This window comes from Symphodus melops (genome assembly GCF_947650265.1).
Source record: "Symphodus melops genome assembly, chromosome: 1".
Classification (NCBI taxonomy): Eukaryota; Metazoa; Chordata; class Actinopteri; order Labriformes; family Labridae; genus Symphodus; species Symphodus melops.
In genome coordinates, this window is record NC_136691.1 from 46,134,959 (window position 1) to 46,152,782 (window position 17,824).

Below are 17,824 nucleotides of genomic sequence, written 5' to 3' on the forward strand. Positions count from 1 at the left end.
CAAAATGACACAGATCACAGATCTTTGGCTCATCAAATAATCATCATTCAGTAGGGCCTTCCTCATTTTCATAGCATAAAAAGCTACATACGAAGACACCATACATAATTCAACAGGCTGTCTAGCTCAATAAAGGACTTTCTACTGGTCTCCCGTCCAGTTTATACAACATGTGAAGGGCTCCTCTGCAAGATGACTGTCAAGGTGTTATGTCTCCACCTAAAGGTAACCTGGGGAAGTGAACGAGTCCCACATGACAAATGCTGAGCTGATAGGCAGGATAATCATATAAACACTCTGAGCAGCCTTTAATCAGAGCTTATTAAAGCTCTTTGTCATATTTAATGATAAATTAGGTACGAGTGAATATGATTAGGGATGTGAGATTGGTTGAATTCAAGGGGGATACAGTATGCATCTAATTACGCCCTAATTAATAAAACAATTTTAATCAGGAAATACCAGATTGAGAACAAAACACTTTTAATTCAGTTGTGTTTATACATTTCAAGGACATTTTTCTTATTACACTTGAACAATACATGAACATAAATACGAATCAAATGAAAAACATTCTAAAAGTTAATAAGTTATCAAATATTGTGACACAATAAAGACACCTATTACATGAATTCAGACAGCTTTTCCTTTACTTTCTCTTCAATGTTGGCATAATATTTCATTTGGGCCAGCAGTGCTTTGGCAGTCTGAAGCTCTCCTGATAAAAAAAAAAAAAAACAGAAAGAGAGTACAGAAAGAATTTCAATCAATGACGCACTCTGCGACTTAAAGAAGAGCTCACAAAACAAACAAAGGAAGGAGTGGGAGGAACAGGGGATATTTGAATGCAGTGTCTGCATATATTACCTTTAAGAAGGACGGCATCTATCTGCCCGGTCAACTCGGCCAGCTTTCCTGCAAGTGAAGGAGAAGAGGCAAAGTTCCAGTTCTGCGCATGTTAACAAGACACGGCACGGGTTAGAAAAATTAAAGACACATCTTGTGTGAACATCATCTTACACATGATTACAAAGACCCCTTTACAGTCTAATGTGACCTGTGTCCACCTTGTTCAATAGTAGGATATGAAACCCATCTGTAAGTCATCAACATTGACCCCTTAATAGTTCATTAAATCACACCACATCTGTGATATTATTTATGGTCTGCATATGTCTGCATTAGCCCTCCAATGCACTTACATCCTGAAATTAGCCTTTACAAACAAACCCATATTGTGCGCAGGGTTGAGAGTGAGTCTCTAGTGCCTCAGTGGTCAGAAGTCGTGAAAGGTTTCAAATCTGTACAGTCTTTTCTGCATTTTTAGAGTGGCTTTGAAGCTGCGGTTTGCCTTTCTCTTGCAAATCTGACAAAGTAATGTAGAGGGTGAGGGGTTTGATTCATTAATATACTGTAGGTCCTGTTACCATGGTTACCACAGGTGTAACTGCACTAACCAGACTCTTAAAGATCTATAATCCTTATAATAAAGTATGCCTCCACTAAAGAGCAACTCAGCCATGAATTGATATTCTTATTTTTGCTTTAACACATTTTTAAGATCTGGAAAAAAGAACTATCCATTAAACTAGAATTAAATACATTTAAATCAAGTACATGTACCTGTCCTTCTGAGATTCTTCACGATAAACAGTCAGTTTTAATCATTAAAGGAGCCTTTAATGCTCCATTGTTCGATGACTCAAATACCGGTAGATATCTCTGTTTACCTTTTGTGTCTTTGCCAATCTTGTTGGCTTCTTCTGGAGTCGTCGCTTCATCAAGGGCTTCATTGATCTCCATCAGCTCCATGAGAAACTCTGAATCCGCCTCAGAGTCAGTGCCCTCCTCGAGACGCATCCCCTGCAGCTCCAGCTGAAACACAAGATGGAGTTCATCAAATACACTGCTCCTTTGAATGCATGTCACATCTCTTGACTGTCAGAGGAGAGGTTGTTTCTCTCGAACAAGCGACCAGACAGACAAGGCTTGCAGTTATAAAAAAAAAATAAACCCAAACTGTTTATTAGAAGTTAAGTCAGGGATTTCAAACTCACCATATAAAGACCACGACTCAAAGGCTTAAGCAGAGTCTTGTATGCTTTGTTCACGAGAGCTGACTGGGTTTCTGAATACTCCTGTTCTTTCTGCAAGAGAGGGTCTGTTAAGTCAGATTCTATTTCTGGAACATTCAGTCCATATTCCCTCATTAAAAGAGGGACTGAGAACACACATTAAATGTAGTGACAAACATTCACATCACACTGTAAACTGTCACAAAGGGAAACAAGATCTGAGGTATTTTACAACGTGCCATCCTAATCTACTGTCATTTTTCAACAACAAATCCTCTGTGATACTGACAATTAGGTGCACGACATACAGCAACTCCTTTGTAGTCGAGCAGTTTGGGATCCTTCAAGGGCTCCAGTTGTAAGTTTGACACGACAGATGTGTGGAAACAAACTGGGGAGGAAAATATCTTGGAAATGGTTGGCAGATCTGAGTACATTTTGCAGCTATCAGGTCTGTCAGCTCTGGTGAAAATCAATAGTGTGAGCTGTGGCTCACGGGCCCCTCATGTGGAGCTGTTTCTGTAATAACAACCGTAGCTCTAGGTGGCTGCCTTGTAGCTGTGTATAAGTAATGAGTTTTCTATATACATGATGAAGACCCCTGAGGCGGGAGGAAGTCTAATTAAGGACAAATGGCCAGAGGTGCTGATAAATAAAACAGCATCAACACTGTATTGGTTGTAGGTGAGGAATCCATTTAGGCTTCCCCTCTTCCCTCCTATGCTGCTGAATGACTTTACCTTCATTGTTGTCACATCATGAAAACGTTCTGCATTGTTCTTTTCCACCTGAGTGTACAGAGTAAATTAAATTCATACCAACACACCTGCGCTTCTATTTCTACTCCTAATGCTGCCATTCCATTATTTATTTTTCAATAATCTACACGGGGGAACTGGGAATAATGTGAAAATGTTGTCAACTGCTTACCAGTTTGTAAAATAAACCATAAAAGACATTCTATCTATAACTGCTCAGATGTCTAAAAAAAAAAAACGTTTTAGAAAGTAAATACCCTTCTGTCCCGAAGAGGAGAAAAGTTTGAAAGAACCTTGAAACCACCTTTATGTCGGCACTCCCCTTAAAGAACACATTCATGTGTCTGTAACTCCAGTGGAAGTCTTAGAGTTATGACGTTGTTTTAAGGTGCATGATGCATTCATGTAACAGGAAAAAGCAGACATAGTGAAGAAGAGTATATAGTACAGATTGAATGCATATGTCTTACTGAAAGCTGAACTTGTTGGTCAATCAGCTGATAATCACTTGACAGTCTTGAGTTATTCGTTGACATCAGCTTTAAGAGCATTTCATATTTTTCATTGTTAACAATCATGTAACATGTCATCATGCAGTTTTGAACAAGCATTTGAATATGTCACTTTGAGCGCTTGGAATTATATTGGCAATTGTTCATTATTTACAAATCCAACAACAAACCTCAGCTCATGATCAGTTGATTAATTAAGGCAGATAAATTGCCTGATTCTGCCCTTTAATTGATCTCCTGCTAGTTTTCATGTAGAATTCCCACTACTTGGTGGTCTACTTCAATTTTAACATTCTAGCTTTAACGTCAACATCAGGAAAGCAATTATTCCTCCTGCCAATAGTTACTGTTATCTTTGCTTTGCTTGATGGATTTGCACACAACAAAGAAAAGGTCATTTAATCATGCTTCATTTTCTTTCTTTGATAATTAATTACAACTTAATACCATATCCTTTGAAACAGATGTGCGAAGGTAGGAAAACAATCGGGTTATTAATACTCTATCATTGTGAAAGCTATCTTATTTGAAATCCCCTCCTGGGATATTTAATGGAGTTGAGCAGTCGCTTAACTTCATATCTCCAAATATTGCTTTATTTTTCCTATCTTCCTAAGACACTAAAAGATTTGTGTGTGTATGTATATATATATACACATACAGTATGTACAACATCTCTCAGCTTTGCCTGGACTAATTCCCTTGGCCAAATCACAAAATATCAGTCAGATATCAAAGTCAAGTAATGTTGAGGGGACAAGGGTTAAAACCTAGTTTTGTTTGTCAGCCACAGTTGAATCATAAACCCTACTACTAAAATGATCTTTTGTCAGATCAACCTTTTCATAACCCTGCCTACCACAGATTTTTGTCCGAAGTTGTCTGGATGAAGAGACCGCTGCAGCTGCAAGTATCTTCTCTGCAACTTGTGTGTGTCCACTGTGAATGTGTCGTTACTGAAAAGGGAGGTGTGACATGGTTACACGAGATGCTCGCTCACAGATTATGACTTGATAGATAATGATGTAACATACTCACCAATCCATGATTTTAAAGTATGATATCCCTTCTTCGGGTGGCTGGACTACTTTGCAAGACATGCAGAAGAAGGCAGGTGATTTATCTAGAGGCTGATCGCAACTCCAGCAGTTCATTTTCACTTGATCTGTACAGAAAGTCCTGGAGGAACTAACAGGGTTGGTGCAGTAACTTCTGTGACTATCATACCCCCGTGCTACAAAGTCCGTGTTACTTTGCCATGTGTCCTTCCTGGTGTAGCTGGTAGAGGTAAAAAGTCCTGAACATGTAATAACATTATAAAGAGTCTGTCTTTGCGTCGTTAGCACGTTTTGCTTCAGTAAAGCCCGAGAAGAGCACGACAACCGCAAAGAGTTCAACGCCAACATTTCCGATCTTAAAACACACAATGTGATGTTCAATCACTCAAAAGCACACTCTTTCTATCAGTCAAAACAAAAACACAGATCACTCATAGAAAAGAAGAGGAAAAACGTTCTTCTTCTACGTTCCACGAAAAAGACAGCCACACCGCCCCCCGTCGGTGTGGCGGTATGTCCGCACAACACTTCGCTCATTCTGGATACATAGTAAGCTATGAGCTAACGCAACGTGTTTTCAACTATTTATATCAAAGAAGCGTTGGATTTGATCGAGTAATACCGGACATAGTAAGTTAAATGTAATGAGGGTTTAAGTGGATATCAGAAATGTATCACTGTCATGTTAACCTCAGTGTTTGTTACGATGTAAACTTCATGGAAAAGCCGAGAGTGACAACTGGCTAGCTTAGCTCCCAAGGTAAGAGTAGCCTAGCTTAGTTCGCTAACATGTTTATTTTTGTTTTGTTGTGTTTTTTTTTTTTTTACTAAGGAGCAATTGTTTGTTTTTAATTATTATTATTTGCTCGGTGTTAATGATCAAATCATATTCATTGCACTTAGTTAAATATAGTGTGTGGGAAATAAAAACACAGAAAGACGCTGTTTTAACTTTGTGCTTGTTGAAGTGCTTGTACACAGGAAGATGACAAAGACATGCTAACACTCAGCTCCATTATATAAACAAATGACACAACACCTGTGTCAATATAAGCCAAGGTAGATTCCAAACACTTGAATTAAATACACAGACCGATAAACACACACGGTTTATTAAGTTTATTAATAATAAAAATATGCAACTTTGTTGACCCTGTATGCACAGTGTTTGTACATGCTGGAAAACACATGAACATCTTTAATGTCTCCTTTCAGGTTTTCTATTCAGCCGCATGATGATGAGGGAGGCAGTGGTCCATGAGGAGTTGTGGATACACACAGAGTGGCTTGACCACAAAGGACATCAAACACTGGAGCACAGATAACCCCTCCAAACAAGTCAGTATCTTATTTACTCTATTTACTGGTTGCTACCTAATCCAGGCGACTGCTTTGGAATAGTTATGTTTGCAAAAAAAAGTTCCTTTGAACTACAGCCAGACTAAATATGCTTATTTGGCTGAGGATCAGACTGGGCGTCTCGTCTGCTTGCTTTTCTGGTTTCCTAACAAAGCACAAGTTGATGTGAATGCCAACTCCCAACTCTTGTTGTGTATGTGAAGGTGTGTGTTTTCCGAGAGTGGCAGGGGTTGCAAAAGGTGACAGCGGAGTATTCCAGAGAGACAGTGATTGGAGACAGCAGCCTCTATAAGGTAAACAGGATCTCCTCCTGAAGGTCACGGGAGGTGCTTGTCAAGGCCCCCACAGACAATACTCTGGGTATTATTAACGGAAGCAGCTAAGAATAGAGAGGAGACAAGCGAGGTGGCCCCCCTGGCGCTCGTGTTGTTTGGGTTAAACCGGCCAAAACGGAACATCATCTTTAGAAGAGTGACTCCTCAAGCTTACATGCTGGGTGTGTCACACTCAGTGAAGGCGAGAGGTTGATTTGGAGGGTTTTATCAGGCTCTGATGTATAATCGAGCCCAAGGAGGAATCGTGCAACGCTCTTGGTGGTTTTATGGAGTTACTGAGTTTTACAGTAAGACACATTTCAATACTTTTCAATTACTTTATTTTTAAACTGACGTGACACTTTGAATTCTGTCTGTGTTTCTTATTTGCTTATGTATTCTATTAACAACTTTGAAGAATAAGGCAACCTGGACTTGATGCTGCTGGCCAGAGTGCAGATGTGAGGTTTGCATGCAAGATTTATTCCTAATTATGGTTGGTCAATACAGATAAAACCCCTTCATCACATTATCATTTATTTCATAGACTTTTGTCATTTTGCCTAAAGCACTAAGCATTATTGAGGGGACTGATGCCGTGGTATTTCAAAATCTCTTGTAAAACTAATTTGCTGGTTGTGTATACATTTGCAGAAAAAAAAAATCTTCCTCAGTCTTTAATTCCAATGCATCTATGCCATATGCAGAATCAGCACCAGCATGATTTCTGCCTCTAGTGATGCACTTATTAAATAATGTCCATATTCAAGTATTGCCTTTAGCTGTTAAAGAGTACTCTGATATTTAAAAAAAAAAAAAAAGAAGTCCTGGATTGCCAACAAATTAATAATGTTGTCATACTTTTATACTTCCTGACTCAACGTTCCTGTCATCAGAACTGATTGTCTGTTTTCCAGGGCTCTTAAACTCACTTTGTTTAGGAAATTGCAGGTGGACGTTTTATTAAACAAAAACAAATTTCCAAAAGTTTGACTCAGTTGCACCAACCTCAAAACACTTTTTTTTTTTTTTTTTTCTCACAATCACTTTTTTTCGCCACTCCATGATGGCTAGTGCGCTGCTTCAAACCAACTTCTCTCCTTCCACTAATCCGAACAGGATCATATGTCTAGATCCAATTTTTACTTCCTCCAACAGTTTGTACACAATTATATAAAATAATGTTAATGATTGAATGAATAATTGATTTTTAATGATGCTATGATCACGATTATTTAACACAATTACTCATTGATTGAAAAACATCTGGATTACATGCATTTATCACACTAACACTTTGAAAATCAAGCAATGAATTTAAATAATAAGTAATTGTTTACAAATTACAATACATCAAAAAAATCACTATTTAATTGAGGTTATTGTGATGTATTCTTGTGGCCATAATTTACCAACGTTCACTTTGAAACATTGACCACACATGACAAACCTACGGACAAAACGGAGACGACAACATGCGCTACAGAGGTTCATAAGACGCCAAGATGGAAAACTGAAATTGAACTTGATTCATTGTCGAGCACCAGTCTACATCATTGTACATTTAGTAACATCAGTTTCACATACTTCAGCATCAGAAGAGGAAAATGTCAAATCAGTGCATGCCGGCTTTTTAGCGAGCCTTCCCAAGGAAAATCTGCTCATAGATTTTTCTTGATTAAGCCAATTGAAAAGAATAGTTCCATTAATTTTGCCATTTATTATGTTTAGAGCTTGCATTAACTTGTGAGCAGCATTAATCCTTCATAGGGATACACATTAATCCTTCTCCACAATTTTCAAGGGACTGAATTAAAATGGCAAACAAATAATGTAGTTAATGTTTTATTTATAGCTCATTTGTTAATTTGCCAAGACATTAGAAATGCTGTTTTCAATATGACACCTCTGAAAGCAAGATTAATTGTGTCTGTTGAACAGATGTTCAATCAATAACATGCTAACACACTCACTTAAGTCAATCAGGCAGTTGTTGGTTACAACATGCGGGGATCACTATTCCATTACTCCTGGCAGCCTTCAAACGAACCCTCTGCAATGTTCTAATGGATGACCTTGTTAGTTAGCGATGTAGTATTGATGTGTGGTTCTGTTGTGGTTCAGGTAAAGGCGGTTGAGCCATAAAGGAGAGTGGGTGTTTAATTTTGTAGGGCTATATAATTCAGTGTTTCACTATAATCAGTTATAATTCTGCCATTTTCTGTTTTTTTTTTCTTCCACACAGATAAATCATGATCCCCATCACTGAGCTGCGGTACTTTGTGGACACACAACCAGCCTACCGCATCCTAAAACCATGGTGGGATGTGTTCACCGACTACATCTCCATTGTTATGCTTATGATTTCTGTGTTTGGAGGGACGCTGCAGGTAACCCAGGACAAGATGATCTGTCTGCCCTGCAAGTGGATAGTCAATCAGACCTGCAAAAGGAACTTCAATTCCACCATCACCACTTCATTAATCTTGGAGCCCAAAGGGATCCAGTATGATCTGGATCGCCACCAGTATAACTACGTTGATGCTGTATGTTATGAGAATAGATTGCACTGGTTTGCTAAGTACTTTCCTTACCTAGTATTACTTCACACCCTTATTTTCCTAGCTTGCAGCAACTTTTGGTTCAAGTTCCCACGGACTAGTTCCAAACTAGAGCACTTTGTATCCATCCTGCTGAAATGCTTTGACTCCCCGTGGACAACTAGGGCACTTTCCGAGACAGTGGTGGAGGAGAGTGATCCCAAACCGATGAAAATGAACGGCTCAATGGACCACAAAGAGTCAGTGATCAGTGAGGACGTCGAAGCAAGTATCCCTATGCTCCAGAGGACAAAAACACGCTTTGAGCAGGGCATAGTAGACAGAACAGAAACAGGGGTGTTGGATAAAAAAGAGGGCGAACAGGCAAAAGCACTATTTGAAAAAGTCAAGAAGTTCCGTATACATGTTGAAGAAGGAGACATTGTGTACAGGCTGTACATCCGCCAGACTATTATCAAAGTAATCAAGTTTATTTTGATAATCTGCTACACAGGGTATTACGTTCATGACATCAAATTTATCGTTGACTGTTCGGTCAATATAGAGAGCCTCACAGGCTACAGCGTGTACCGTTGTGCACACCCTTTGGCTACACTTTTCAAAATATTAGCCTGTTTCTATATTAGCTTAGTAGTAGTGTATGGTTTGATCTGCATGTACACCCTTTGCTGGATGCTTCGGCGCTCTCTCAAGAAGTATTCCTTTGAGTCAATACGGGAAGAGAGCAGCTACAGCGACATTCCAGATGTGAAGAACGACTTTGCTTTCATGATGCACATGATAGATCAGTATGATCCTCTGTACTCAAAACGCTTTGCTGTTTTCCTCTCTGAAGTAAGCGAGAATAAATTGAGGCAGCTCAACCTCAATAACGAATGGACACTGGACAAGCTGAGGCAGAGGATTACCAAGAACTCTCAGGAGAAGTTGGAGTTGCACCTTTTCATGCTGAGTGGCATCCCAGACACAGTATTTGACCTTATGGAGCTTGAGGTTCTCAAACTGGAGCTAATTCCTGATGTCACCATCCCCCCGATCATTGCCCAGCTGATCAACCTGCGAGAGATGTGGCTCTACCACACACCGGCCAAAATTGAAGCTCCTGCGTTGGCGTTCCTGCGTGAGAACTTGAAGTCTCTCCACATAAAGTTCACAGACATTAAAGAGATTCCTCTGTGGATCTATAGTTTGAAGAACCTCAGCGAGCTTCATCTGACAGGCAACCTCAGTGCAGAGAACAACCGTTACATCGTCATCGATGGCCTACGGGAGCTCAAGAGGCTCAAAGTTCTTCGTCTGAAGAGCAACCTCACCAAGCTACCTCAGGTGGTGACCGATGTGGGCATGCACCTCCAGAAGCTTTCCATCAACAACGAAGGCACCAAGCTGATGGTTCTCAACAGCCTGAAAAAGATGGTGAATCTGACAGAACTGGAGCTCATTCGCTGCGATCTCGAACGCATACCGCACTCCATCTTCAGCTTGCACAACTTGCAGGAGATCGATCTGAAGGACAACAACTTGAAGACCATCGAAGAGATCATCAGCTTCCAGCACCTTCATCGGCTTGTCTGCCTTAAGCTCTGGTATAACCAGATTGCCTATATTCCCATCCAAATTGGCACACTGACCAACCTGGAGAAACTATACCTTAACAGGAACAAGATTGAAAAGATGCCCAGCCAGTTATTTTATTGTCGCAAGCTGCGCTTCCTGGACTTGAGCCATAACAACCTCACCTATATCCCTTCTGACATTGGCTTCCTGCAGAATCTTCAGTACTTGGCAGTGACAGCTAACAGGGTAAGGACATGTCTATTTCCAGCTTGGTTGGTTGTGAATTAATTTATAGTTTTATGGTACATATTCTGCTGCTGTCTTACCCCAACACCTTCCCCACCTTGTGTTATAGATCGAGAGTCTACCCAATGAGCTGTTCCAGTGTAAGAAACTTCGCACTTTGAACTTGGGCAACAATTGCCTTCAGTCTCTGCCATCGCGGTTTGGAGAGCTGACTGCACTGACACAGCTGGAACTAAGAGGAAACCGTCTGGAGTGTCTGCCTGTGGAGCTGGGCGAGTGCCGACAGCTAAAGAGAACTGGTATTGTGGTGGAAGAGGATCTTTTCAACACCCTGCCCACTGAGGTCAAGGAACAGTTGTGGAAAATGGACAAAGAGCAGGCTTGAACAGGTCTGTCTATGAGTGAGAGCGGATACGGACGAGCCGAGTCCTGACACTGGAGCAACGCCTAAAATGTCCCACGGGGATTGATAAAACGGCCTGTAGTCCTGCTGTAAGTAAGGTTGAGTATCAAGATCCAAGGACGGTGTGGCACAAACAAAATACTGACAGCTTCTTATTATTCCAGTTACTCTAAGCTGTGCAGTTAATTCTCTGGCCATGCTTTTTAGCAATACCGTAGCCATGACATTTTGATCAAGGGCATGTTTACATTGGATGCCTCTTTCCTGTGGTCGAGAAGTTAAAATATGCAAAACTTTGGACGAACTTAACTTTGTTGATTAAAAACCCCGTCAAATATAGGTCCACTAGTCCCAAAAATTGTAACATCATGTTCTTGTTTCTTAAAATGAAATGTCTCGTCTCTTTGTTACATATGAGATAGAAAGGTCATCTCTTTGACCTCCCTGTCTTATTTAAGGCGCATGGATTGTCAAAATGTAGCCATCCTTTGCTCCTCTTGTGTGAAGAAGTAACACACTTCTGATTCTGTCAAAAATAATTATGAGTCATGACTGTCAAATATTTAATATTATTTATGACACTGTCTTCTGATCTATTACATTTTATTCATGGGATGGGGATACCAGTCACATAAACTACACATTAACGTGAGTGATCCTTGTAATTGGATATCGATGAGTTGCATTTTCATGCTCTTTTTAAACTCCCAACTGAAGTCCAGGACCGACCTTACATGAAAGATAACTCAGGGTAGTCATTGTTTCCCGTCTGTAAACGGATGATCATAACATGTATGGGTTATTATTTCTTGGTGTAAATAAAAAAAAAATGTCTTGGGTTTTTTTTTTGGGGGGGGGGGGGGGGGGCTACCCATTAAAAGATAAATTCATTTGTATGTATTAGCTAGAATTTGAAATGACACCCAGAACACCTCAGCAATACAGCACCGATGAAGACAATCAACTCAAATAAACTTCAAATAAAGAGAAACCTTGTGTCAAATGTAAAGGTTTGCAGTGAACACTGCATTGAAATGATCAGTACCATAATAAAAATAGATTGTGTTGGTAGCTAGGAAATTGGTAGAAAGAAGTAGAACAGCTCTTTGTTTCACAGTTACGGTTTATCCTTTTTTTCCCTACACACCCTGATTTTTATCATCTGACAGCTATTAGTATTATTAAAGTCAAACTAAATTTCTCAGGAAAACCAGCTAGTACTCACTTATTTTATGAGTTGATTGCCTATTTTTCTTATATATTTTTTTTTATTAATTTAAACAGTTTTATACAGTTAAGTTTTATATGCATTTCTATACATTATTCTCTAGTTTGGTGTATTTAATGTTGGCTGCTGGTTTCAAACTAAATGTTTGTGTTTTAAAGAACCCACTTGGTTTTTACCTTGTTTTGCCATTTTTTGTCAATAAGCACATGTATGTATAACACTGCATTTCTTCCTGAGATTCATAATACTGTGTGTTTGACTCTTATCCATGTGTGTTTGATGGTTTGTAACACTGGCTTAGCCCCTGATGTTTTTCAGTGTTAAACTCTGATCCAATCATGAACCATTTTTGACTCCACACTGTTTAGCTCCCAAAAGTTGTCCATTCATAAGGAACTCGCCTGTATTGAGAACCATGTGACAGTGTTATGTTTGAACATATGTCCTATATGCTCTCCTGCACAGCATCCACTAGAAATAATTAAATTTTACTTGGTCCAGTAAATTTGTCTTGGTTTCTGTTGGATATGTTTTATAAACCCAGTATAATAGGGTTTCTGCTGGGATGATACATTTTAGAGTACCATATACCATACATTAGATAGCTATTAGTAGCTGTAATGTTACAGAGTACATATTCAGAAGTGATGAGACTATCACAAGTAAATGACATGTTTGAAGACGGATGTGCTGACTAATGAAGAGCATTAATAAAACTTACTAAACTATAGGTGCCTTATTCAGAGTCTTTGGGGAGCTAGTAGGGTAAATTCCCACAATCATCTATATAGGCTGTATGATTCATGCTAACTACATTTTTCAAAATGTTTTCATCCATCAAAAATGAGCGTGAATTCATTGCGGAACCTTTCTTCTCGACTTTGGTGCAGCTAGACGGACCTGTTTAGCCGACGCACCTATTCTGAAACGCAGCGTTTGAAATGGTAACTGTAACAACATTTCCACTAAGAAGCGCTTATTATTAAGAAATACAATGGGGCTGAATATCTGTTAAATATTAAGGTGGTTTGAAAAGATATGAATAGCCCTAAACAGTTACGACAACTTGTTACATGTTTAAATGTGTAGCAGGCTAAGCTAAGCTATCAAACAGCAATGAATGGCGCTTCAATCGTAACAACAAAAAGAATAACGCTAATATAAATGTTCTTACTGCCTCTTTTTCAATAGGCTGTGACTCTTCACACAGATCTGGGAGACTTTAAAATAGAGTTGTTCTGTGAGCGGGCACCCAAATCCTGTGAGGTGAGTCTACTTAATAAACCGTTCAGACTTTAAAAACTTTAAGACCTTTCTGTGTAATATTTAATGATATAACGTAATACATGCTGTTTGCCTCTAAAAGTCATCCATGTCCTGAAATATTGACAGAATTTCCTCGCTCTGAGCGCCAGTGGCTTCTACAATGGCTGCGTCTTCCATCGAAATATAAAGGGCTTCATGGTTCAAACTGGAGATCCTACAGGTAATGTGTTGTGATCACAACTTACCTCTGGTTACAGACATGTAACAACACACTTCTCATCTTCACACCCTGTGCCCCTTTTTTTTCTTCCTGGAAATCGATGAAACCATCCAGGAACAGGAAAAGGAGGGACAAGTATATGGGGTCGCAAATTTGAAGACGAGTACAGTGAACACCTGAAAGTAAGCCGCTCGTCTGACTACCTCATGACGAACTTCACTGTCATATTTCAAATGGGTTCATTCTCTTTTATTATTATTTTTTTTACAGCATAATGTCAGAGGAGTGGTGTCAATGGCAAACAACGGGCCCAACACAAATGGCTCCCAGTTTTTCTTCACATATGCCAAACAGCCCCATCTGGACATGAAGTACACCGTGTTTGGAAAGTATGTAACATTTTTTTTAGGGTAATGGGTATTATTTTAAAGTAGGAATCATTTTGTTGTATAACATAGGTGTATTGTTTTGACTGTATACACAGCCAGGTACATTTGACTTACCAGTTTTAAATGGAATAAATACAAAGTAACTTCAGCTCTGGTTGTTGTTGTTGTTTTCATCATGTAGGATCATCGATGGCCTGGAAACGCTGGATGAACTGGAGAAACTGCCAGTCAATGAGAAGACATTTCGACCACTCACTGAAACCCGCATAAAAGATGTGACGATACATGCCAACCCTTTTGCTGGATAGACTGCTTCCTGTCAGATGTGCAGATGGACCTTTGGCCAATGTTAAATCTATTCTCAGTTCACTTCAAAGAATATAAATATTGCTCTGTCAGCATTTTTGAAAAGCATGAGCTTATTTTTAAATATGTTCGCTGGTGCTGATGGACCAGTGTGAGGAAGAGGCATGCAGCAGAAGTTGGGGTTGTACTTCAGTTTCTAGATGTGTCATCTGATGATTAATTTTAGTAAAAGGTTTGCATCTCCATCAACCTAAAGTTTCAACAAAGAATTTGTCAGGAAGAAGTGCAGTTTAGCCTTTCCTTTACATTTTTTTAAAATAAAGAATGATTAAAGAATACAGGTGAGGTATTATTCTGCCATGTGTTACGATGCTTTTCATATTCTGATCATGTACGTAAGTTCAGTGTTTTTTTTTACTGAATAAAACTTTTACAATATACATATTCATTTGGCTTTGTGTTTGCCTAATTTAGAGAGTTCCCAATTTCAGTCACATTTTTGGAGGTGTGGTTGAAGGGCTGAGACATGAGTGGTGTTGTAGTCCAAGAAACTACAAATCGTTATGTACCGCATGCGTCAAACTGCGTCATCAATGGGGGACGAAACACGCTGAACTGAATCATGGCTGCAGACGATGCATTTAAAGTACGTTGACATTTGTGTTAAACATTTTCATTATCGTTTTGAAATTGCTTAAATAATTGCCAAGTATGTATATTGGTTGTTCAAATCCTGTTCATGGATATTGGTAAATATAGTATGTGTGTGTGTGTGTGTAGGTGTCTTCCCTAAGGGGAAAAGTGACTCTGATAACTGGAGCCAGCTCTGGGATCGGTGCAGGCACCAGCGTCCTGTTCGCTAAACTGGGAGCTCTGTTGGCTCTGAACGGCCGCGACGTGGAAAACCTCCAAAAAATAGCCAAACAATGCACCGAGAGTGGAGCGGAGGAGGTAAACCCGACAACACTGTGTCACTTCAGATAACCTTTAACAACAGGAGCCTGCAGACATGTTGACACTGGACCAAAGTTCCCATATAGTTCTGTGAGGACAAATAGACACGTCTCTCCACTTCAACTGTTATTGCATTTTCTTGATGGACTTTGGCGTGGCATCATGTTGGTCTGGCACCAATTTAGAAACCATACATTATACAACTCAAAGTGTAAATAGACCAGCTAAACTATACACATGTTTGAATCATTTTACTAACATCAACATATAAAAGTGAACTATAGCCTGAAATATTAATAAAAAAAAGATTTAAATTGGTTTAATGTTTTATGATGCATTTGTAGCAGGGATGTAAATAAATGTTTTTGCATGTAGATGGTATGGAGTAGCCATTGTTTACTTGGTTAAATGTTTTAGTATAGCTGCACTGTTGTTTACTTACTGCTCTGTGTGCCCTTGAATTGCCCCCCCGGGGACAAACAAAGTTTTTTGAATGGAATACACGAGTACTTCATTTAAAGACATGTGAACTATCTTATTTCATCATCTAAATATTGTTGCTTGTAACAAAGTGGTTTGTATCGTATTATTCACATGCCTGTGAATAAATGCATGTTAAGTCAGACCATAATAAAAGCACCTCTGTGTTTAGCCCCTGCTTGTTCCAGGAGACCTTACAGATGAAGAGACAGTCAAGAAAACAGTAGAGCAGACTGTTGCTCACTTTGGACGGCTGGATGTCCTGGTCAACAGCGCTGGGATCCTGGCCATGGGCAGCATCGAGACAACAGACCTGGCTCAGTATGACAGAGTGATGAACATCAATGTAAGGTAGGATTTCAAACAACGAAATCTACAAAAGTACATTGTGTTCTCAAGCCGGGATTTGCCCAATGCGATAGCTGTTAAATAATAGTGTGGACTTCTAATGAAAAGTGTCATTTTTTTTTTTGTTACAGCACCTGTAAAAGTTAGGAAAACGTGTCTGCTTTTTTCAATTCATGTTCAAAGTTAAATAATACATGTGAATAGTGGAAAGATTAGTTTGTGTAGAGGTGTTTCTCTGCCATTTGGCAAATGGCTTTAGGACTGATTCTGCTGTCATCATGCTAAGCGTGTATCTGATGTACTAAACGGTCTGAAGACCACAAGTACTTCCTCAAAAGCTTGCCATGTACCTGTACATTCTCAGTCACCTTGGTTATTATGTCCGTTCTGATTTGTTTCATATTCCAGATCGGTGTACCACCTGACTCAGCTTTGTGTGCCTCACCTGATCAAGACCAAAGGCTCCATTGTCAATGTATCCAGTGTCAATGGACAGAGAGCAGTGAGTGTTACCCAGCTGTACACTAAACAGCACCTTGTTTACACTTTGCATTAACATCCCTCCTGGTGATCAGATCACAGGCGGACAGCCTTTAAACGAGGTGTCTCAATGTGTCCTCATCCGATCCCTCAGGCAACGTACAGATGCTCTGGGACACATCTGTTCACAGTGGTTTGTGTGAATGCCTCTGTGTCCTGGGCCACATTTAGGACCGCCCCCTCAAAGGGCACCATTTCCATTAGCATTCAACGTGTGAATGCTCTTACTCTAGTGCTCCCCCCCCCATGTTGATACCAGGTGTAAACAGGGCCACAGATTTTCTACATTTCTTCCTCACTGTTGTCTAATCCTGTTTACACTGTTGTTTTCTCTTTGCAGTTCCCTGGTGTGCTGGCATATTGCATGTCCAAGTCTGCCATTGATCAGTTCACACGTTGCATAGCACTTGGTAAGTGAGACTTATTTTTTTTTCTTCACATAGTTTGCACAGAGCCTGAAATGTTTTAGTATAAACAATAGGAGTCCTTTTTTTTTTCTTTTTTTTTTTCTCGACAGAACTTGCATGTAAGCAGGTCAGAGTGAACTCTGTCTGGTAAGTGTTTTTTACTGTAAATGGTACGGGGTCTGCGGTGTCAAGTCACTGACATATGACAACATATAAAATGTTCCTGATGGTAATCACCGTGCTCTGATCATTGCTGCCTCTCTTCAGCCCTGGTGTGATCATCACGGACGTCCACAAACGAGCAGGACTAGATGATGACCAGTATGCACAGGTAACGCATGGAGTCACTACATCTGACTTGTCCCTTCAGAGATTCTGTACATGATTGTTGGACTCCATGTTAACATCCTGGCTTGTGATAACACAAGCGTTATGAGAGTGAGCAACAAAAAAGATACTTTTTTTTAGAAGTATTTTCTTTCGTAGCATTGTACAAAGTAAGTTGGGGGACAAACATTTTCTCATTCTACTGATCTTTACTAACAGTTTCTTGCAAAGTGTAAGCAGACCCACGCCCTCGGCCGACCAGGAGAGGTGGAGGAAGTGGCTCACAGCATTGCCTTCCTTGCGTCTGACGCTGCAAGCTTCATCACAGGAGTAAACCTTCCCATTGATGGGGGCCGCCATGCCATGTGCCCAAGATAAGATCATGCACATTGTGATTCAACAGTCTGCTAATATAGTGCCTTCAAACTCCAAGTCTGCCTGTGGTTTTGTTTCAAACAGTGTTGAAAGAGTCTCCTTAAAGTCAGGGTTGGTAATTTCTGAAAACTAGCAGGATTT

The 17,824-nt window shown here is 39.8% G+C and overlaps 4 protein-coding genes across 8 annotated transcripts; 3 read left to right on the forward strand and 1 right to left on the reverse strand.

The window, feature by feature from the left end:
* Positions 1-466: 466 nt before the first annotated feature.
* hscb (HscB mitochondrial iron-sulfur cluster cochaperone) lies at positions 467-4,854 on the reverse strand. Its single transcript, XM_079361335.1, has 6 exons — positions 4,384-4,854; positions 4,205-4,301; positions 2,058-2,147; positions 1,731-1,875; positions 868-915; positions 467-718 (listed from the first exon to the last, which is right to left on the reverse strand). The coding sequence occupies exons 1-6, from the start codon at positions 4,749-4,751 to the stop codon at positions 624-626; spliced, it is 843 nt and encodes a 280-aa protein (XP_079217461.1). The 5' UTR covers positions 4,752-4,854; the 3' UTR covers positions 467-623.
* A 48-nt stretch (positions 4,855-4,902) lies between these two features.
* lrrc8ab (leucine rich repeat containing 8 VRAC subunit Ab) lies at positions 4,903-12,576 on the forward strand. 5 transcript variants are annotated; one of them, XM_079361293.1, is made up of 6 exons: positions 4,903-5,033; positions 5,619-5,741; positions 5,966-6,055; positions 6,495-6,542; positions 8,322-10,440; positions 10,550-12,576. In XM_079361293.1, the coding sequence occupies exons 5-6, from the start codon at positions 8,329-8,331 to the stop codon at positions 10,823-10,825; spliced, it is 2,388 nt and encodes a 795-aa protein (XP_079217419.1). In that variant the 5' UTR covers positions 4,903-5,033; positions 5,619-5,741; positions 5,966-6,055; positions 6,495-6,542; positions 8,322-8,328; the 3' UTR covers positions 10,826-12,576. The 5 variants fall into 5 exon arrangements, with proteins under 5 accessions (XP_079217419.1, XP_079217420.1, XP_079217422.1 ...); XM_079361294.1 differs by lacking the exon at positions 6,495-6,542; XM_079361296.1 differs by lacking the exon at positions 5,966-6,055.
* A 333-nt stretch (positions 12,577-12,909) lies between these two features.
* Positions 12,910-14,692, forward strand: ppil3 (peptidylprolyl isomerase (cyclophilin)-like 3). The gene is made up of 6 exons (XM_079361347.1): positions 12,910-13,015; positions 13,263-13,337; positions 13,464-13,557; positions 13,672-13,739; positions 13,828-13,946; positions 14,128-14,692. The coding sequence occupies exons 1-6, from the start codon at positions 13,013-13,015 to the stop codon at positions 14,252-14,254; spliced, it is 486 nt and encodes a 161-aa protein (XP_079217473.1). The 5' UTR covers positions 12,910-13,012; the 3' UTR covers positions 14,255-14,692.
* Positions 14,693-14,816: 124 nt separating this feature from the next.
* LOC306827900 (3-oxoacyl-[acyl-carrier-protein] reductase FabG) lies at positions 14,817-17,740 on the forward strand. Its single transcript, XM_079350002.1, has 8 exons — positions 14,817-14,898; positions 15,033-15,203; positions 15,859-16,037; positions 16,443-16,536; positions 16,915-16,984; positions 17,092-17,128; positions 17,249-17,312; positions 17,528-17,740. Exons 1-8 carry the CDS (start codon positions 14,875-14,877, stop codon positions 17,684-17,686), a joined length of 798 nt encoding a protein of 265 aa, XP_079206128.1. The 5' UTR covers positions 14,817-14,874; the 3' UTR covers positions 17,687-17,740.
* The last annotated feature ends 84 nt before the right edge of the window (positions 17,741-17,824 follow it).